This window comes from Pterocles gutturalis, unplaced genomic scaffold (assembly GCF_000699245.1).
Source record: "Pterocles gutturalis isolate BGI_N339 unplaced genomic scaffold, ASM69924v1 scaffold34520, whole genome shotgun sequence".
In the NCBI taxonomy this organism is placed as follows: Eukaryota; Metazoa; Chordata; class Aves; order Pterocliformes; family Pteroclidae; genus Pterocles; species Pterocles gutturalis.
The window spans coordinates 24,043-45,837 of record NW_010139415.1 but is presented as its reverse complement, the minus strand read 5'-3'; the positions used below and the strand labels follow the sequence as shown (position 1 = coordinate 45,837).

Sequence of the window (21,795 nt, the reverse complement as noted above, 5' to 3'; positions counted from 1 at the left end):
CCGTGCCGAGGGGACAGCGCTGACCTCCAGGCGGTGGGGGGGAGGTTGTGAGGCGCGTTTTATGGGGAGAAAGTCTCGTGTTTCGGGAACAGGCCGCACCGGGTGGGTTTAAACCTGTCCTCGAGGTTCGTGAGGGGATGTGGGTGCGTGTGGTGAGGGGAAGAGTTTGTCAGGGTGATAGAGCCAGCGTCCCCGTGGCTTGCTGGTATTCATGGTGGGTTGGGAGTTTGGTTTGGTTTTTTTTTTGGTTTTTTTTTTTTTTTTTTTTTTATTTTTTAGATGACTAGGAAAGAAATTTATGGATTTTTTTTAAAATTTATTGAGTGTATTGGTCACTTTTATGTAACTTTTGTTGCAGTTGCATAATGGCAGAAGCTAACGCCTCTCCGCTGAAGCACTTTGTGCTGGCTAAAAAGACAATCACTGCCATCTTCGACCAGCTGCTGGACTATGTCACAGAAGGAGCAAGTTTTGTGGAAGGTTAGCTTTCCTCGTAAACAGAAGGGTTTTGTGTGTTACTTTGAATACATTTTACAACACTGCAGCGTACGTTATGACATACATTGGTATGCTGTTTGTGTAAACTTATGCCTTCAGAAAGAGTCATGTTTTTCTTTTGACCCCAATTTTTTTTTTATGCCTGGGATGGTTACGCGTATGAAAAGCTGATTGCGTTGCTTGGGCTGGTTGCCCAACCTCGTTTCCATGAGGGTGAAAGTTTAACTGCTCTAGTGTTTATAGTCCTGTTGAGATTTGTTTTACATAGAAGAAAGGGCAAACAGGTTCTGCCCTTGTTCAGGAGGAAAGTAGATGAACGAGATGTAATGCAAAGAACTACTGGTTACACTCTCGGAAGTTTTACCCGTGTGGAAGTGCATGAGTTGCTGCATGGAGGTGGTTGCTCATCGCCCCTGTGAGCTGTGCAGGGAGGAGACAGCCCAGCCTAGCTGCTGTGTCTGTGAGAGGTCCTGGTTTCCCTTTCTAAAGGAGGCAGGTGTCCAAAGAGCAGGGCGAATCAGCACAACAGGCTGTGCTCACAGGCTTATCAAAGAGGTTCATTCAAATTCTGAAGTTTTTTTCTTCTGCTTAGATGATGATAGGTTTTAAATCCAGCAGTTACACTGTTGATTTATCTGCAGTGATTTATGTCATGATTTCACAAGTTCTTGTGGCGGAGCTGTCAAATGACAAGGGCTGATAGCAGTTTCTGTGGTGGGGTTTTGTTTGTTTTGTTTTCTTACTGCTGCGTAATTAAAATTTGCACAGATCTTTAATGGCATGTGAAGTACTGATAATCTGCATCTTGTATCCTGGAGCATGTACTCTGTATGTGATTGCTTTTATGTTATTCTTTTTCTACATGAAGCAACATACAGGAACCCAGAGCTTGAGCGCATAGCAACAGAAGATGAACTAGCAAAAATACAGGCGTATAAAAATAAGTTAGCAGTCATCGGTGAGGTGCTGTTACGGAGACACATGAAAGTGGCATTTTTTGGCAGGTAATTAAGGGAACTACCAGAACTTAATTTGATCCTTTTTTAATTTTTTTTTTTTGGTCCTCTTGCAGGACTTAGTGTCTGTATTTGTACTTTAATGCACTGGAATTAGTGCTTCATAATGTAATTATTGTTTGAAATATAGTCCATAAACCTACGTTCACTCTTATCTAATTGATGATGAATATTTCTTCGATGCCGTCTTGCTCTATGACTGTAGATTATGTGTGTCTTGTTACATGGTTTTCATTGATAACTGGTGTGAAATAATGATCCTGTGTAACTCCCTTATTTGACTTTTGAAGGTCTGAGTTTGTCATCTTCTTCTCCAGAATGGCTTTTTTTTTTTTTTTAATGTGGTGGGTTTGTTTTTTTAATATCTTTGTTTTACTGGACTATTACTCATAAGAACTTTTGTGTTTGATCATAAGTTGAGCTAATATCTTTTACAAATCCTTATGTAGATTGAGGTATACCAGCTAAAGCACACTTACCAGTATAGTTGGGCTTGTTGGGCCAGTATGTGTTATGCAAATAATAATTGGTTTTCTTGTTGATACCAAGAAATATTTTTGGAATTGCTATTCAGATGAACTTTTCCTGCACTCCCTATTCTCCGCTGGCAAGCTGGACTGGCTTGAAGCTCTGTTACCCAAAACAGCATGCAGTATGTGGGCCTGATGCAGTTAAACGGGGATGCATTCAGTTTCAGACAAAGGTGTGTGTAATGCTACTGTACGGTGCTCAGAGTGCTTTTATTTTCTTTCCTTCTAGAACAAGCAGCGGGAAAAGTTCGGTCATTAATGCAATGCTGTGGGATAAGGTGCTTCCTAGTGGGATTGGGCACACCACGAACTGCTTTCTCAGTGTGGAAGGGACGGATGGAGATAAGGCTTATCTTATGACAGAAGGATCAGATGAGAAGAAGAGTGTCAAGGTACAGTCTGTGAATGATTAATGCTACTTTTCGCCGTAACCATTTCTCAAAAGATTTGTCTTCTAACAATGATTTCAAGTCTAGCAGAAGTATACGGCTAACACATTCTGCATTTTTAAGTTCTTAATTCAGGAGTTTAAAGCTAAAGTGGTCTACTTCACAGTTTTTCTTTGATGTCTCAGAGAAACAACGGACGCATGTCTCATAGCATAGCGTATGTTGAGTGACTTATTTTTGTAGGGCTGAGAGTAAGTTCTGTTACTTGCTAAGGATTCGGAATCCGCCTCTCATTTGACGTTATGGTGCTTAGCTTACTTAACAGCTCACAACGGTATGTGAAACCTCTGAGGTAAATTCACGATGGCACTTGGAATCATGCATTGTAGTCCTGTAGAGATTACCACTTGGTGAATAAACTCCTGTCTGGGTTTCAAGGCAGAACTTGATCTTTAGATGCTGGTGAGTCTTAAGAGCTTAAAAAAATCACAAATATTCAGCAGAAGGAAGTATGAACACTGTTATCCTGTTCAAGGTAGATCCTGTCCAGGTTTGCTTGAGAACATATTCATGTTTGTCTTCTCTTTGTTCCCTTTATAGACAGTCAATCAGCTTGCTCATGCGCTTCACATGGATAAAGATTTGAAAGCTGGCTGTCTCGTCCATGTCTTTTGGCCCAAGTCAAAGTGTGCCCTGCTGAGAGATGATTTGGTTTTAGTGGACAGGTATGTTTTCTGTTTTAGTGGATGTTTTCTTAAATAAATTAGCCATTATAATGTTTAGAAAAGAGACTGATTTACTGATTGTGTTTTGGTTGTTAGGTTGCAAAATTATTGAAAGGGGTTTGGTTTTTTTTTTGAGAACACAATGTATGTTCTTTTATATATACTTTTGCCTGTCATCACCCTGCTAATTTTGGCATTGTAATAGTTGGAACAGACAAGTGACTTGTCCCTTAATCAGCTCAATCACTAGCTTTTGGTTGAGGATACTTCTACCTTTGAAAGAAACAGCATGAAAGTGTGAATAGGGTTGTTGCACGAACGACCTTTTGCCCATCACCTGTCTTTAAATGCTTCAGATTGATTATGTGAAGTGTAAGCAATCTGGCCTTCGTTTTTAAAAGCTTCTGATAAGAGTTTCAGTGCTTACATATCAAAGTAATGGGTGACCTCAAAATGTCACTGTGGCTATGTCGTCTGTGTGTGCCTGTGTGTTGGGCTAGCATTTGCTACAGTTTGTGTATTTAAAGAATTCCAAAAGTTGTTGCTTTGTCTATATCAAATGCCCATATTCCTGGCCACTGACGTATGACCTGGTTGTGTTTTTTTCGACTGTTAGGTGATCTATACCTAATGTGTGAATGAATATAGATTGAATTTGAAAGCAATTCACTCACGTATGAGTGAGTTTGTAAGTATGATTTCTTCACATCCAGCAAAATAACAGCCAGAGTGTATGCTGGTAAATTGTAGTGCTTTTTGTTGCATCTCTAATCTTGCACCTTTGAAATCACTGGGAGTTTGTAGTTGTTTTCTTGGGTGCAAACTCAGGTCCTGTGTTAGTCATAGAGAAAGCCAGCCCGGCTGGCACAGGGAGCTGGTTGGTTTGACGCATTTCTGGACTTGTAAGCTCATGCAGTTGTGCTGTCTGTTTGGGGGCATGTGTGCAGCAAAAGTTTGCTGGAAGCCCAGAAGGGATCCTTGTATAGATATGATACAAGGCATGATTTGATCTTCACCGTCTTGGTTGCTAAAGGTGAAACATATAAAGGAGGAAAAAACCCAGCCTGAAATTGGAGAGAAGAGGTATTTGTAAGGATAAAGTAATTTTTTTACTGTTAAATAGAGCAAATTTGAACCAGTGGTAGTTGAGGTGTTGGAAACATGATCTAATGCTCGTATTCCACTTATTTTTTTTAAAACTGACCACTGTAGTTTTAACTTCATTTTAGTTTCTTACTAAATCTAAGCACAGCTTGCATAGCATATCACTCTGAAGTAGGCCTTTATTAATGGAAAAAATACTTTATGAACAACTGTCACTTTTGATTAAAATTTGAAACTTGGGATACAGGGAAGGGGGACCATTCTGTGAGACTGCCTGGATTTCTGGTGAACTGCCTGTCAGTTCCCTTGGCTCTTATATTCATTCTGCATATTTGTTCATTAGAAACTGCATTTAGGAGTGAGTAAATGGTCCAGTGAGTTATGACTGATAAATGCCAAATGGTAATTGGGTTTTGCTATGTTTGCATTAAGCTTGAGGTAAGCATCAGTCTAAAAATATAAAGCTTTGTATCTTATAAGGTCCTTAGGCAATCCCACTCTTAGTTTTATCGGTTTCTAAAAATCAAATACTCCCTTGCTGTGTAAATACGAGTTTGTGTGTTTTATTCTTAACAGTCCTGGCACAGATGTCACTACAGAACTGGACAGCTGGATTGACAAATTCTGCTTAGATGCTGATGTGTTTGTCTTGGTTGCCAATTCTGAATCCACTCTCATGAACACGGTATGATGTGTGATGATTTTACGTTACTTCTTCATGTAAATAACCTTTATTCTATAAAGCCTTGTTTCAAGAGACAAAAGACTTCTGTATACCTTGGAGCCTAAATATTGTATGACTCAGAACGAGAGCATGCAGGGGGGCTAAAGGAGCTGTTGTGATGCTGAAAATACAAGACCAGAGATTTGCTTTAATTTTGTAGTGATCTCAAGTTTTGACTAAACTAAGCATTGTGAGTGCGACAAAATAAAGTTTGTAAGTTATTGAGAGACTGTGAGAATGTAGTTTAATGCTACTGAGAAATCTCTTGAAGACTTTTATTAAGCCAGGTGTAGACAAATGAAATGCCCTGATTGTTCTGAGCATAGTTCTGGCATGCAGTGTCTGAACTTTCTAATTATTGAGGCAATTTTTAATACAATAAAGAACTGAAGGTACAAAGGCAGTATTTTCTTGCATTCTAGCAGATTAGAATAGTTTGGTAGAAATCTGAGAAGCACATAAAATGAGTTTAAAAATGTTGCATTCCATCTTCTGAGCCAAATCCACGAAGACTCAAATACAAAAGAGATGTGATTTAAAAGGAAAAGAAAGAAGATTCTGACAGCATCCAAGGCAAAGAGAGGATTTGGCACAACTATGGCTTTATTTTCTCCATTATCTTACATGAAGGATGCTTTTTGGCTTTTAGTATGGAGGTAGTCTAGAAATTGTCTGCATTATATGCATTCCATAGTTGGTTTGGTTTTTTTAATTAAAAAAAGGAAGAAGAAAAGATTGGGTTTTAGTGAACACCTTGTTACTATATAGATGCATGGAAACAACAGGGACCTGCGTACCAGATTTTAGTTTGGTGTAATGAAGTAACAGAGAAGAGGCCAAATTTGATTTGGTTCTCTCATTTTCTCAGGAGAAATGAGCCATTAAAAACAATCCAACTGGGATAGTAAATATGCAGGACAGGTTATTAGACTGTACACCTACTGCAAGATTCTTTTAATTTTGTATTGGTCTGATCCTTCACACCCAGTCATAGAAGTGCTAGTCTGCTTTTTAATGTGATTTTTGGCCAATCTGTTCCTTGTTGGGCAGGGCTGTGAAAGCTGCTAAATAGGCATAGGTTAGTCTTGCAGTTTGTTCGAAGCATTAAAGTCTTGCTGGTTTTTTTTGGCTGCCATGCTTATAAATCCCCACTTAACACTGAGCACCTTGTAATTATTAGAACTGGAAATAACCCATGTCCAGGCTGTATATTGGAAGGAAAGGAAGTAGATCTTAGCTGTGATTGAGGCTTTGTCTCAGTAAACAGCTCTCTTACTCTTTCTCATTTTTAATTTTTTCAGCCTGGTAGTCACAAATGAAGTTGCCTTTAACAGTTATGCAACTGCTCTAAAGCATTTCTGTTTTACTTTGCGTTGTGGCAGATGATAATGTCTTTCTTCATCTGTACAAGTTTATCCTTCAGGTAAAGCATGTGATACCTATGTTCTCATCCTCCTTAGGCGTTATTTTTAGCTCTTACCATAACAGGTTTGAGAATATTTGGCAGCTACTACACAACCACAGATTTTTTGCATGAACATGATTTTTCTAATATTCCCTCATAAATTGTCTTCAGACAAAGTTCTTATTTCTGCAACAGTTATCTTGTTCACACATACTTACTCCCTGACTGATGGAGACTAACGTATCTCCAGCGTTGTGTCCAGACTATGTAGTCGTGTCCTGCTGCAGATTCAAAAAGCTTATGGCAGCACAGAGATCTCTTCTGTTTGACCTGTGCTGAGTGGGGATTCACTCTGTCACGACTTACCCATTATGACTATGGAAACAGCAATGATGGGTGGTAGGTATGGGCAAGGGACCCAAATATGTTTTCAGGTACCTGCATATCTTATTTTTAAAATGAGAACATGCAGCAATGGCTTTTTTTCCCCTGTAGCTTAAGCTGTGCATCCTCATATAGGAAATGTAACTTCTCTGTAGTTCAAGCTGATGTTGTCCAGTTGAAGAATACAGTTAGAGGGTGTTTTTCTGGATGTAGAAACCAGATTTGGCAGGGTGAACAGGAGCATATTGGTAGTTTAAAATAAAGACGACTTCATAGTTTTAGCCAAGCATCTTATTTAAAAAAACAAAATGAGCAGATACAGTCATTACTGTGTATGTTCTTTTTTTCCTTCCTGTCTTTCCCAACAATATTTTCCGTGTCTCGCAATTGCAAGCAAATTTAATAGAGGGCTAAGAGTAGCAAAGGAGATGAAGTTTTGTGATAGTAAGAGTGCAAGAAGGAGGGGGGAAAAAAAAAGACAGTGAATGACATGATAGATTTATAAAAACATAGACTTTCTTTTCCAGTGTTTTATGAACTATTTGTTTTGGAAGCTTTCTTAATTTGTATTTGTACCTGTTTTTAGAGAAGCTTGCAGTATATTCGACTTAGCATTGGCATTGGTTTTAAGTCATTTAATGACTATTGAATTGTCATAAGTCTTTTTTCATGTTGGATATCTGTGTTTTTTAATGCTAATGAATGATTTTTAATAGGAAACTTTTTGAAAAGCTTGTTTAACTTCAGGATTTGTTACAGAAGAATGTGTGACTCTGGTTTGGATGTCTGGGGAGTTATCTGTTTGTGCTTTAATTCTTAGGAAAAACATTTTTTCCATAAAGTGAACGAACGACTTTCCAAGCCGAACATCTTCATCTTGAATAATAGATGGGATGCCTCTGCATCAGAACCAGAATATATGGAAGATGTAAGTGACTTGATGGCTCTTATTTGTGTTGATTTAGGGAAAAAAAAAAAAAGTCTTATATATATATAAAAGACAAGGCCTCCAGATGTGTAAAAGCATGCAAAATTGCCTAGGTAATGCAGCTGTTAATATGAAAACACTAGCTTTGTTTTATTAACAAAAGGATAAGTTATTTGGTCAGAAAATGGAAATAAGTTATTCTTTCTTCAGAGCAAAAAGCAACCTGCAGTTCAAACTATAACAGATGCAGGCAGGTAGTACAGTGGGAAGCTTGTTTAGAACCTTTTTCCTTCACAATTAATCTTGTTTTCATCCGCTTTGTATTACCTTTTATTCCTGTAGTGGTAGTGTAGCCTGAGGCTGCAGTTTATACGTGTATAAGGTAGCTGGCAGTGTTAGATGGTAACAGTTCAGTGTGCTCTTCAGATCTTTCCAGTGGCAGCTAGCTCACAGTGATGCTTATTTGTCTGTATATGGGGAATGCCAGGAACTGACTGAGATACCTGACTGCCATAAATACAGTTGTAGAAGAAAGTATTGTTGCTTCCAGGGCTGTTCAAATGGTTAAAAGCAGCTGCTGCATGCTTCAGTAGGATTAGAAGGTATCTGCTGTCTAAGGGTTGTTCGGCATCTGTTTCTGACTCTGATGTTCTGATATGATCACAGCTCAGCTTTTGCTTTTTTGTCTCATGAGCTTTTTACCTTTTCCTTAGGTGCGCAGGCAGCACATGGAGCGCTGTCTGACTTTTCTAGTTGATGAGCTCAAAGTTATTGATCCTGTAGAAGCGAGGAATCGCATCTTTTTTGTTTCAGCAAAAGAAGTTCTGAGTGCCAGAAAACAGAAGGCCCAAGGAATGCCAGAGGGTGGTGTGTAGGAACTCTTGCTTTTCCTCAAATACAGAAAAATATCATAAAACCTGATAAATAAAATTTTCTAAGATATAATCACTGCTGTGAGGTATTGCTCTCTCCCTTATGGTTCATTATGTTTCACAGGTGGAGCACTTGCTGAAGGATTCCAAACAAGATTCCAAGAATTCCAACATTTTGAGCAGATATTTGAGGTATTTATGATGGGCTTTTTAGATTGGCTGGTTTTTAATGCAAAGGTAGCTTTTGCTTATGCTCTAGTTTAATTTTACTGAACATAACCTGCGTTAGCAAGTGGAGGAGTGCAAGGTATTCAAACGATGTGACAGCTTTGATGTGATATGGAATAGACTATTGACCAATTTGGGTCTCAATCCTAAACCTAAGGTCAAATCCTAGGCTAGTAATTGGGGCTCTGCTCCCTCCCAGCTTCTCCTGCACCTGCAGACACTGGCAAAGCAAAGAAGCTGAAAAGTCCTTGATTGTCCTGGCAACAACTGTAAACATCAGTGTGTGATCAGCCTTCTTAGCACAAATCCAAATACAGCCTTTTACTAGCTACTGTGAAAAAAGTTAACTCTGTCCCAGCTGAAACCAGGACACTTGTCTGCGGGCTCTGTTCTCACCTTGACTAGGAGGTTAGTTGTTAGAAATAAGTATTGTTCAGAGAGGGAAGGGACCAAAACTGGACTCTTAGCTCTTGTTGTGAGATCTCAGTACCAGTATAGTCTATATGAAAAGAGATGGTGCTCTTAGAAAGAAGTGTCACTTATAACCATGAGCTGGTGAAATATTTACTGTATAGTAAGCCTTATTTTGCTCTGAAGTTGTAGCTTTGTAATTAATTCTTGTAGTTCGGGACACAAATAGTAAATTCTGTTTCACCAATGTAAATCTAAGTATTTACTTGCCTTTTTAGAAGCAGAGTTTTGAAGTTATCACCATTATCTACCTCTTAGCTATGATACTCTGAACACTATTTTTGCGTCCTTGTTGCTGTACAGAATCCATTCTTCACCCTCAGTTTACCTGTGTTCATAGTTGGAGTTTAAAGTCTCTTCATAAGTAGGACTGACTGAGTAATTTCTTTGTGATTGGATCCATTTGCTTCACTGAATTTGGTCACTCTAATTAAAGCCATTCTTGGATATCTTAAGGAGGCATTTTGGATATGCCTTAAAGGTTTTGTGTGGTATGTATCGGCATATCTCATGCAACATGAGCCTAAATGGCGTGACTATAGTTTGTATAATCAATTATTTTTCTGTAACGTATTTTGCCATGTGCTGTACCCAAAGCTTTTTTGACAAAATCTCATAGTTAAGCACTCAAACACTTGGATATTTCAAGATTAAGTTGGACGTATGATTTGTTAAATGATGTGATGCTATGAGTGCTCAGCACATCTGTAAATCGGATATCAGTCTCAAGTTGGCCACCAAAATGAGAATCGCTGATCACAAGGTCACAACCATGGCAAGTTTCTTTGGCAGAGGCAGGGACAAAAAAGAATTCTGTGACAGCACTGAATGGCCCTAAAACAAGGTTTTTTTCTTTCCCATTATCTGTTTCATTTGCTGCACACCTTCCGACTCCAACAGTGAGAGTAGGGTCTGTTATGTTTTTCCCTGCTCAGCCATGTTTCATCCTGAATTCATAATAAATGGCTTTGAATAGGAGTGTGATCACATCACTTAAAGAGCATGACAACATGTGCTAAATTAAGATTGCCAAAGCAATTTAAATTTTGAGTGCTTGATATTGCAGCACATTCAGGTTTTGTGGGCCATTTCCTAAGTTATAATGGTGTTTTATTTGCTTTTAAAGCAAGGCTAATACTTAAATGGTTCACCAGGTCTGAAATCTTCAGACCTAACGCTCGAGTTACTGTCACTTGAGCTGATGGAGTAACTGATGACAGCAGTGTGCTGGTGTCAGGGATATTTACCAGCACTAGGCTATACCAGCTCATATATTAATGAAGAATATGGTACGACAGGCAGAATTTTCAGTGTTCAGTCTGAGAACGAAATCCTTCTTGATATGATGTTTTATGCACTGCTAGATGAAGCTCAGGTGCTCTCCAGCTGTGAGTACAGCCTAAGCACTTCCGGCTCAAGTGCTTTGCATTTACTCTGTGTCCTGACAGAGGAGCTGTAAATCCCGAGACTCTTGGATTACGCTCCAGGGTGGGAAAGGGAAGGGATGAGAGCACAGATGCTTCTGTCTGTCCTTGTCAAACACTGACCCCTTCTCTGCTTCAGTCTGTCTGTCCTGCCTTTAGCTCCTTGTCCCTGCTCAGGTGCCCTGCTCAGACTTCCCAAAAGTCTCATGCGCTCTTTCATCCAGTTCACATCTAAGCTATCTCATCACCCCATTTATAAACCCATCCACGTGTTCCATGTTTCCACTGGCTGTATCTGCTGGTTTTGCTCCTCCTGTTCATCCCAGGACTGATATGATCTCAGTGTAGCTAGAATCTTAAAAAATAATCTAGAAACAACCCATCAGTGCTAGTTTGTTATGCTATGGGAAAAATTTAGACCATTTTTGAAAGGTTTGAAACTAAATTTATGTAGATGTTTGTGTGAGGGCAAAAGGCATTCCAGAAATAGATATAACATGTTCTGCAAAGCACAGGGTGATTCAAGTTGCTAAAACAAAAACTGGTTCAGACATTACTAGAAACATTTGTAAGCAGTGGTGAAATGAAAGTTTTGGAGATTCACGTAGTAGCTTTAAAAAATGATGCTACTATGTATGTCAGCTGTATTGCAACAAAGGAAAAAAGATATGCAGACTTAAAGGAAAGGGTTGGATTGGTGGATCAATTCTGAATTTTTATATTGTGGAATAACAGAAAGTAGTCTGTGTATCTTTCTTCTGAAATTTTACAGTGAGATACACAGAAATGCCTTATGGAAACAGCAAAGAACTGCATGCACAATGCTCTTTGTGCAGTAGCCCTCTGTGGATATTCTATGTAACACCAAACCCCACTATGCTTCAGGCTGTAGTGTTTCCCAGGTTTCTTCAAAAAACTGGTAACAGAAATGGTGGGGGGAGGACTGGAGGAGGGAAGCAGGGCCCATTAGTAATTTTGGCTGTAAATTGGAGTGAATAACGCAGGCTGAATTAGTATGCTACTGCAGAGTCCTTCCCTAACGCTGCACGGGAATGTAATAAGCTTTGTGCTTAAAGACTGTCTTGTTACACCGGAGGTGAGCTGGAAGGTTTTGGTTATGCTGTTGAAATGTATCTTTTCTCTTTGGTTTGGTAAATACTTACACACTAATAGCAAAACTGCTGCTGTCCCCCTCATATCTTTCCCAGTCATTTAACTAACCTTTGTGTTTTTCCTAGTGCTCTAACTTGGATTTTCTGATTGTGTTGTGACTGTCATCCTTTATCTGCCGCATACTAATGTTGGGAAGACTCTTTCCTCTGTGTCTAGTCTAGCTCTTACAATGTGCTGAGATTTATGAAACTCTGGCCTTTCATTGCTGATTTCTAGATCTGCTTCGTCGAGGAACAGGGAATCTATTTCATCCATTTGGTTTATTTTGTTTTGGTGTATTGTTTTCCGATAGCAGATTTTTTTTTTATTACAGCAAAAGCTAAGGTCATAAGCAAGTTTTTTAAAAGCAACCTAAACCTGTTTGTGCTCTGAAAGGTGCATCCATAGATGGAGAACAATTTAAAAATCCCATAGATCAGGTATAAAGAAACTAGCTATTGCTTTCTTCCCCTCAAACACAGAAGATGTTGCCACTTTGTGGTGACTTAGTGCAGGTTGAGCTCCAGCAACAATTAATTGGCTGCATAACTCAGCAGGTGCAGTTGCTTGAAGAAAGTCGAAGTCTTTATGGCTTATCACAGTTGATTTGCGTTTGCCCAAATTGAACATTTGTATCTCTCTTCAATCAGTGTCTGTAGTTTCCGAATCGCTGTACAATATTTGAGATTGAAGGTTGATTAGAAGTTGTATCTTTAGAGCATTGGACTAGATGATCTTTCAAGGTCCCTTCCAATCTCTAACATTCTGTGATTCTGTGTTTTAAGGACTACTTAGCAACTTCTATAACATGTGAGAGAATCCTTGTTTCCTATTCCTTATTGTATATTTTGTTCTGAATGGTCAGTACACGAGTGTGCCAAATTTTATTGACAGAACAGTTTTTTGAAACTGAAATATTTATTGCACCAAAGAAAACTCAAGCCAGACAGTATTACTGGCATTCATGTTAGATATTTATAACTCCAAAGAGATAGTTTGGAAAATTTTCTGAAGAGCTAGATTTATCTTACATATTCATCCAAGTTTTCTTTTGTCTATATTAATTTATTTTAAAAGAATAAAAACCTATGCACATTACTGTGAAGGAACATGAAGGTACAGATTTGCTGCTATAGACTCATTTGATATTTCAGTTCAGTTGTCTTTTAATTTCTGTATATTTTCTCCCTTTTTATTTCCCCTTGGTTTAAGTTCATGGTAAAATTAGCAGCATGTGCTTTCTGACAGTGGAATTCCTGAATGTGTTGGCATGGAATTGCAGTAATGTGTTGTGGCTTGGGCCCCTCGCAGGAGTGTATCTCGCAGTCAGCCGTGAAAACCAAGTTTGAACAGCACACTATCAGAGCTAAACAGATAATAGATACTGTGAAAAACATTATGGACGCCATAAACGTAGCAGCAGCAGAGAAAAGGTAGGTTGGTTGGAGGGCTGGCTCGTTTTGGTTTATGCAGATCCTCTGAGGAGCCGTTTCTGGGCTGGTGATCTTCTTGGGCCATTATGGACTTTAAAATTCACTTTTCTTGCTTGGTAAGAAATAGAGAATTTCTCTGGTGTATCAGTCTTAGTACTATTCACTTGCACCCCTCAGTCTTGTCCTTGGTCTGTGACTTCTGCCTAGGGGTCGTGGTTTACTTTGTTATTATGTGTTACTGACTTACAGTTACAAAGGCAGTCTGTGGGTTTTCAAATATTTTTTTCAAAAATTTTTGAAATTTTAAGTTTTTCTAGCTGTATCCAGCATTTCAGAAGTGATGTTTGGGTCTGCTTTACCTAAGTTTTTTCTTAACAATAACACTGAGAAAATATATGGGAGGGTGCAAACACTTTAATTTGCAAGTGGTTAGAGTACCGTAAGGAGTGAGAAGAGCCCAAGTTGTCAGAGGCTTGGCCTCTGGGCCCTTTCCAGATTGTATCCTTAAATACCCATATTCTGTCTTTGCTCATCTAATCCTTTTAGTGCTAATGATGGCATCTCATCTACTCTGTCTGATAGTTTCATATATTCTTTGAGGTTTGCATATGTATGGTTTTTTTTCCCCCCTCACTTTTGTTGCTACCTCTTGTCTCTCATGTAGACAGTGAACTTACTGTCATGTTTAATCCTTTCCATTGGTCTCCTTTCTGTGCCTGTTAATAGTGTGTCTTTATTTTTCAGCAGACTCCACTGTGCCTGTCAAACACACTCATCTTCCTGAATATATCAGCTTTTACAAACTGCGTGTTTACATACTAACTTGTCTCACGTTGTCACATCCTATGAAAACATGCGGTGAAACGTTTGAAAATATTCTGATATTCTACTTCTTTCTGTCAATCCACCTACCAGACCTGTGTAGTGACCCCACTTACTCTGAATTGCTGATTGATATTTCTGCTGGCCCTTCAAGATATAACCACTTTAGATTTTAAGCAATTTTTAGTTAAATTATAGGTTGAGGACTCCTGAAAAGAGTTGTTTGTGACAAGGTTACTTTCTGCCACCTCCCTTTTGCTTTGCGGGGTCATCAGACCCTTGTTGCTCTTAAGGAACAGTGGTGCTGGTGAGCAGCAGTAGGACAGTTATATCAGGTTTATCCTTTTTTAAAAATTTTTAAATCAGGGTGGACTAAGTATTAAAGGCCCCTTTTTTTCTTGTCATTATGTACATTGGTAACAATTCCAACTCCAGATGTTGTTTTTGTAAGTATTTCAAACCCCAGTAATTGGAGTTCTGTTCGGTCAATGCAGCTTTTCAATGCGCCTGTAAATGTGATATCTGTGTTACAGTTACTCTGAGGCAGTGCCTCTGCTTTGTTCAGCCAGTCTCGCTCTGGACTCTTTCTGGCTGCTCAGTAAACCATTAGTGAGGTGGTCCGTGCCTGACTGTGGGGCTGGTTTAATTACTGGGAGAATGCCTACTGGTGATGGTGATTTCCTTTCTGCTGTGCTAGAGTCCAGTCAATGGAAGAGCGAGAAGATCAGAAGGATAGATTGGACTTTGTGCGAAATCAGCTGAACATTTTGACAGAAGACACTAAGGAAAAAATCAAATGTGTTACTGAGGAAGTAGAAAATAAAGTAAGTAATGGCAGGGTGAAAACTCTCCCAGATTCAAGTGCTGCATCTTTTGTAAGGCAGCTCCTTTGGGTGCCCACCCACCTTATGAAGTGCATTTGAATGGTCTAGTATGTTCCTTTTCCAATATTAAAAGAAGAGAAAAAAACCCAGACCTCAATGGCAGTCTTTCCTTCCTATCAGGTAATTGAATCACGTATTGTAACAGTTAATGCAGTGGTCTGTTTCCACTCTGGCTGGAAAAGGTAGGAAAAACTTTTTATGTATTTACTACATTCTTCCAGGTCTCCTCTGCCATGACCGATGAGATTTGCCGACTTTCAGTTTTAGTTGATGAATTTTATTCAGATTTTCACCCTTCTCCTCAAGTATTGAAGCTCTATAAGACAGTAAGTTTTCTTGTATGGTTTGAAGCCAGGGTCTTTGTCTTTCCTTTAATTTCTATTACTGTATTTTCATCATTTCCATAGCCCTTTATGTGACACTTTGTTTAAGCATTGCAGGATTTTTACTTTCTGACATATTCATATCTCTGTTTACCTAAAACTGGAAAATATTTTCTACTTTGTTTTTGAAAATAAATTAATTTTTGTTTTAACTATCTTTTTACTAGAGTGGTTACTGAAATTTTAATTCACTGACATCCTGGTTTGCAGTATTCACTTCTAGTAAATAAAGACCTTATATAAACAATTTTCAATACTCCTATGATGAAATACATCCAAAAAGAAAATGAGCTTGCAAATACCCAATGCTTCATGGTTAATATTTTTTTTTTAAAGAAAAAAGGCAGTTTTTATTAAACTTCTATAAATTCCTTCTCAGACTTAGTATTTTCAAGGAGCATACACCTGTAAGTGTTTGCCTCTTATGCTCAGACTTTGCTGCTGCTGAGTGACTGCTGTAACTCCCACGGTGCATTTTCAGGATGGTCTGTGCTGTCCTGGCTCTGCAGAATGTCCAGAGCAGACCTCCGCGGCCATTGATGGGATTGGTTTGTCTTTGGGCAGAGCAGTGGAGTTGGCTCCCATCAGATGATGACTGTAGAGGCTTTGCAGGGCAGCAGCACACAGTGTCACAGTTTATTGAAAATAGAGACTTCTTCAAATGCCTTTTAATGATGACAGTCCTAGAGGAATCTTTCCTGTGTCACTTTAATTGGGTTTTCAGTCACAGTGTGCAATTTAAAAGCATGGTACTTCCATGGTAATGTTCTTTTCTTCCCACTGTAAATAACAATGCCTCGTGTTTAGCATCTCTCTGCTCTGTATAATGGAATTGATTAGCTAAATATAAATTGATGAGCATATATTCTTTATAAAACTTCAGGAACTGAACAAGCATATAGAAGATGGTTTGGGAAAGAACCTGGCTGATCGTTGTTCCAGTGAAGTCAATCAGTCAATGCACCAGTCGCAGCAGGAGATGATCGGTAAGATGAGGAGGGAGGAATGTTAACGCTTTTGTTTGAGGAAGACAATTTAAGAAAACTTGCTTATAAAGGAATGTTTTTTCTGATCATGATTGAACGTTAACACTATAAAATGATAAAGGAAAAGCCATCCTAGATCAAGACTGAGTGTCTGATCAACTTAGTAGCCTGTCTCTGATATTAACCAGTAAGGAGGAAAAGAATATTCTTGAGGAGAATAATGAATGAGAGTAAATATAGACCCATTGCCAATTTAGGGACTTCTGATCCAAGGTACTGCATCTGGATTAATGGCTTAAGCACGTAGTAATGGACCTGTCCTCTGGAAACTTGTCTAATCCTTTTATAAACCCATTTCAGCTTTTGGCTTCCAGAACAGATAAATGAAATACACTAATTGTTAGGTAATGTTTCTGCAGTGTAATCCTCTCCCGAGGTCCCTCCAGATTCTGAGTGCAAAACAGGACAGTTTCACAAAGTATATTTGCACTTCATGGTTGGTTGGTTGTTTTTGGTTTTTTAAATAAGTAGTAACTTTATTGCATTTCCGATGCTTCTGGTAATAAAAGATTGAGAGCAAGATCATGGAATTATGTGAAGCGTTCTGTCATCTTATGCAATGATGTTAACTTTTCTGTGTGTCACCACAGAACTGTTGGATAAACCAACTTTTTCTTAGTCCATCCTTGTCTTTGACCACGGGTAGAGATATTTCAGTTAATTTGACGATTTTTTTCCAGCAGTGCTTTCTCTCTTGCGTTGAATTTGTGTGACTGTTTTCTTTTATCAGAGCAATAAATTGCCTGCTCTGCTATGAACAATACTACCAAAATGCCCACCGATTTCACCAATAAATAAATAAATAACTTGGTCAGTTTAGATTCTTGTAGTTCACCAAGCTGCTCAGCAGTGCAAGGATGCTACTTGTGAATATGCTGTAAAGCTTTTAGTGTTAACTCATCTTCACTCTTCTGTTTTATTTCTAGAAAATCTGAAACCACTATTGCCTTCTGGTGCTCAGAATCAGCTCCACCTGCTAATTCCATGCAGGAAGTTTGACCTTAGCTATGATCTAAACTGTCACAGCCTGTGTGCAGATTTTCAGGAGGATATCACGTTCCACTTTTCCTTGGGATGGACATCACTCGTAAACCGTTTCTTGGGTCCTAAACAAGCTCAGAGAGTACTGTTGGGACTAGCAGATCCAAACATACAAGTGAGTGCTTCAGAGATGAGGCTGACATTAAGTGCCTTGTTTTACCGTGATGAGAAGATGCTGATTTTTACTGTGTTTGACTCTGCTATTTATATGCTTTACATGCTTCCTCTGTTCCCTTTGTGTGAAATGTTATTGGTGAGGGTTCTATTTATTGGATTATATTCAGGGTTAGAATGGGAAAAAAAAACAACACCTTTCCTAAACTTTTTGCAGCTGTTACCTGAGATTTTTTTTTCCTTTGTATTGAAGACTTTGGGTAGTCTTTTAATCTGTAACTTTTGTATCCTTAAGGGTGGAGCCAGTCCTACGTAGAACCCTTATTCTAACTCCATCCCCTGTTGGGCAAGGAACTGTCAAAACTTCCACTGCTTCTCAGGAGTTGTTCAGATTTCTGTGCTGAGGAGTTTCCTTTAAGTAAATCAAACCCTGAGTATATGAAAATAAAATGAACCCAGTCTGCTGTGTAGTTCCTGAGTGCTTTTTACTCAGGCTGCCATATTCCACTCTTCTAGATCCCTCGTCCTTTAGCTACCACCCCGTCTGCCGCCAGCCTTCCTGCCCTAACTCCAGAGAATGTATCGCACGATGATTTCATGGTTCCTTTGGTAATGAACTTAGCTTCGCTGACATCACGGACCTCTATGAGCATCATCATTGTTGGCGGAGTGGCAAGTAGTATTAGCAACATTCACTGTACTAGAAGCGATGGCAAAGATTAAACTGGTCTTTCCTGCTTGGGGCGCAACATATGAAGCATGTAACGGAGTTAATAACACTGGGCTGGATGAGTGTGTAGTGCACTGGATACCCGCAATCAGTTTGTAGTGAGAAAAATAGTCTAATTATTCTGAGGATAGTTGGACATACTCTCTATGGCGTATGTCTGCGTTCAGTTTCTGAATTACAGGATGATTTGATGGTGCCTCGTTCACTCTGGGTTTAGTGGGAGCTTTGCTTTCTCCTGCCTCCTTCATTAAAAGGAGCGAGGCTTCTGTAACCTGCACCTTCTCCGTGCCACTGGGGTACCAGCTCACTTGAATAGAGCTGCATTGCTCTGCAGTAATAATATGGAAATAATATATTTTCTTAAACTAATGTGGCGAAAGTGCCAAGAAGATTATTTTAAAAAATGGGTGGAATTAGATTTTATTCTGTAGGGCAATTTACCTAAGCTAATGAAGAATCCTCTTTTTCAGATTTGGAGAACAGTAGGCTGGAAACTCATCTCTATTTCCTTAAGTATGTATGGGTTGTTGTATCTTTATGAGAGACTAGCTTGGACCACTAAAGCAAAAGAGAGAGCCTTTAAACAGCAGTTTGTAAACTATGCTACTGAAAAGCTGCAGATGATCGTCAGTCTTACAAGTGCTAATTGCAGCCATCAGGTGCAACAGTAAGTACCGCACCGGTGTTTCCCCTCACTGGGACAGTAAGGGTGGTGTCCTGGGAGTGGGGCCTGGCTGTGCATGATGTGGGAAGGCAGCTTTAGTGTCCCTCGGCAATTACTGTGAGGGAGGTTTTTAAAAGAGTTTGAAGTTATCACCTAAAAGGTCAATACGTGTTTCTCTGTGTATGTGAGAGAATTAGTATTAAGATGTAGACTCTCTGTCCAGCACCTTACTGTGAAGATGTGGGAGTTGGCTCAGTTCTAGTGGAGGCTGAACTGGTCCGCTTCTGCATTAGCACTGGATCAGCCCCACCCCCCCCGTCAGTCTGTGATCGTTTCCCCTGCCTCAGGGGTTGGTGTGGATGAGCTCTAAGCAGCCAGTCCCAGCCCTTCTGCACTGCAGAAGAGGAACTTAGAGCCTTTCTGAACTGTTCCTTTTTTTCCTGCGTTTCTTTCCCAAATACTTTTCTACCTGTCTCTGCAAAGTAGTGATTGTCTCCCTCAGCCTCTCCTGTTGAAACAGTTTGTTTTGATTAAATTATTATTTCAGAAAATTAGGCCTGCTAACCTCTAACGACCAGGGTGCAGAACACCTCTCCTGTGTAGCCCAGGGAATACTTTACTAATAGACAAAGTTCAGCTTCAGCAGAGGAAAGAGAATCATCCCCGTGTCCAGCAGCTGCGTGTCTCTGTGAGGACATGGACGAGCTGGACTCAAAGCAGTGCTCCAGTGAGGTGAAGTACAGAGGCGAGGAGACGCCTCCTCTCCTACGGGAGAGCCTGGTTGCTGGCCCGGGGTGGTAACTGGGTTTGGAACTCAGGTTGGGAGCACATGACTGAGGAGGCAAGTAGACTGGGGTGCCTCGGCAGGTCTGGGGCACTCCCCACCCTGCAAAGGGTTCACGTTCCCCACGAGCAGGGCGCTGAGCACGGCATGGGGCGCTGCACGAGGGAGCACTTGGCTGCCCCAGCAGGTGTCACTGCCAGTGTCCCCATCTCAGACTTGTACCTGTTGATGCTCAATGAAAAATTGATAGACGATGTTGGCATAGACTGCGGTGTATTTTGTATATTTAAGGTTTCTTCTTGAATTTAAAATATAATTCTCCTGCTTTCTGCTCTTCTATAATCCCTTAACAGCTGGAGACTTTGATTGCTGTGTTCTACTGCACACTGCAATGCCATGTGATTTTGATTTTTAATTTTTTCTTTTTTTTTTTCTTTTTTTTTTTTTTTTTTTTTTTTTTAGGACAGACTTTTGTAAGCCATGATTACAAACTTGTTTTTCTTCTAGGGAAATGGCCACTACCTTTGCTCGGCTCTGTCAGCAGGTGGATATTACCCAGAAAGACCTGGAAAAAGAGATTGCCAGGCTTTCCAAAGAAATAGATCAGCTGGAGAACATACAGAGCCACTCCAAGCACCTAAGGTGAGTCTGGGTGTGACTGGCCACCAGCAAATTCAGTGAGATTGGTGCTTGCTGTTACTTTCAAGTTGTAATGAGGTAGGCATGGGTGCAGAAGGGCATGCAGCAACATCTGCTTTCTCACTTGTAACTGAACAGCTCTGGTTAAGTTATATAAATGTATGCTTCTGCCTTGGTGAATTAGCAAAGCTCCAAAAATACTTTGTTAGGTCATCTTTACCTTTGTCTCTGTTTATTGCATGGGAGAGATGCCTTTCTCAACAATATTAGTCTTCTGTAGGTGAACTAGGGTGGCACCTTCCCAAAGAACCCTCCCTGTAGGAGAACATGAAAGCAGCTGTACTGTGTTGAGTCATTCCGTGCAATATTGTGTTTCAGTTCCAGTAGTAGGTGTTTACAGAAGGGAAATTTCCAGCAATGGGTGGTTGAGGGACCTAGGAGCAGCCTCAGCCTTAAGGGTCATGTTCTTTCCCCCTGCTGTAAGCCCATCTCTTGGCCTCGGGTGCTCAAGGCCACGTCTGGCCCCACAGCACACCCTGTGGCATGGTGTGCTGCACGCCTGGCCTGTGTCCGCTTGCGAATGCAGAACCTCTCCCCAGTTAAAACACAGCAAGGGCAGGACCAGGGGAGTCCCAGATGGAGCTGGCACAGCCTTTGGGGAAAGGCAATGGGGAGGCAGGCAGCTGGGAGCCCTCCGCTGCCTGATCAGGTCCTGCACTCGCAACATCCCAGGTTCTGACCAGAGCACGTGCTTAGGCTTTCTTAGTACTGGGGGTTTCAGGAATAGAGGAATAGAAATTGAACACTGATGTTGATTCTACCTTCTTGGTGGTGTTACTGCATTGAAGTAAAACCATTGCTCTTGTTTGTTTTACAGAAATAAAGCCATTCACCTTGAGAATGAACTAGATCGCTTTACAAAACATTTTCTTCAAAAGAGTAAATAAAACATCGTTGCCAACTTTCCCGGTGATCCTTTGTAGGACAAAGTAGAAATTTTACAGATGACACTTCTCCTCTGTGGAGTCACATGAAATGATTTATATTTTAAATGTTACTTTGACTTACACTTGTTAATTACTGTAAAACTTGGTTTGGACTCAAATGGGGAACCAAACTAAAGAGCTGTGGTACTCCGAGTGTTATGTTTGTTTTGCAGATTTGGAGTTTAAAATTATCTTTGAACACTAAATTTCATTGGGCACTTAATAAAAACCCAAATCCTTACTGGTTTTCATTAGTGTTTAGCAGTGGCAGGTCTTGCTTCCTGGCAGTTTATGCAGGGAGAGGGCTTATCCCAGTTACCACTGTCTCCTGTTCTCAGCTGCTTAGGAATTAGCCAGGGAGGGATGGTTCTGCTTTTTCATGTGTGTTTGTGTAATGAGGGCAAGTGTAACCTCCAGCA

The 21,795-nt window shown here is 40.0% G+C and overlaps 1 protein-coding gene across 1 annotated transcript; it reads left to right on the top strand.

The window, feature by feature from the left end:
* The first annotated feature begins 363 nt into the window (after nt 1-363).
* On the top strand, nt 364-21,762 carry MFN1 (mitofusin 1). Its single transcript, XM_010083337.1, has 17 exons — nt 364-480; nt 1,367-1,502; nt 2,274-2,436; nt 3,034-3,158; nt 4,839-4,947; nt 7,596-7,703; nt 8,417-8,570; nt 8,700-8,767; nt 13,162-13,283; nt 14,803-14,929; nt 15,211-15,315; nt 16,256-16,358; nt 17,345-17,574; nt 18,090-18,245; nt 18,774-18,970; nt 20,259-20,393; nt 21,268-21,762. Exons 1-17 carry the CDS (start codon nt 366-368, stop codon nt 21,335-21,337), a joined length of 2,223 nt encoding a protein of 740 aa, XP_010081639.1. The 5' UTR covers nt 364-365; the 3' UTR covers nt 21,338-21,762.
* Nucleotides 21,763-21,795: the final 33 nt, after the last annotated feature.

Coding starts and splice junctions, on each gene's coding strand:
- MFN1 (XM_010083337.1), top strand. CDS start 366: ATGGCAGAAGCTAACGCCTCTCCGCTGAAGCACTTTGTGCTGGCTAAA. Junction 16,359..17,344: donor GTCGCAGCAGGAGATGATCG/GTAAGATGAGGA, acceptor TTTTATTTCTAG/AAAATCTGAAACCACTATTG. Junction 20,394..21,267: donor AGCCACTCCAAGCACCTAAG/GTGAGTCTGGGT, acceptor TTTGTTTTACAG/AAATAAAGCCATTCACCTTG.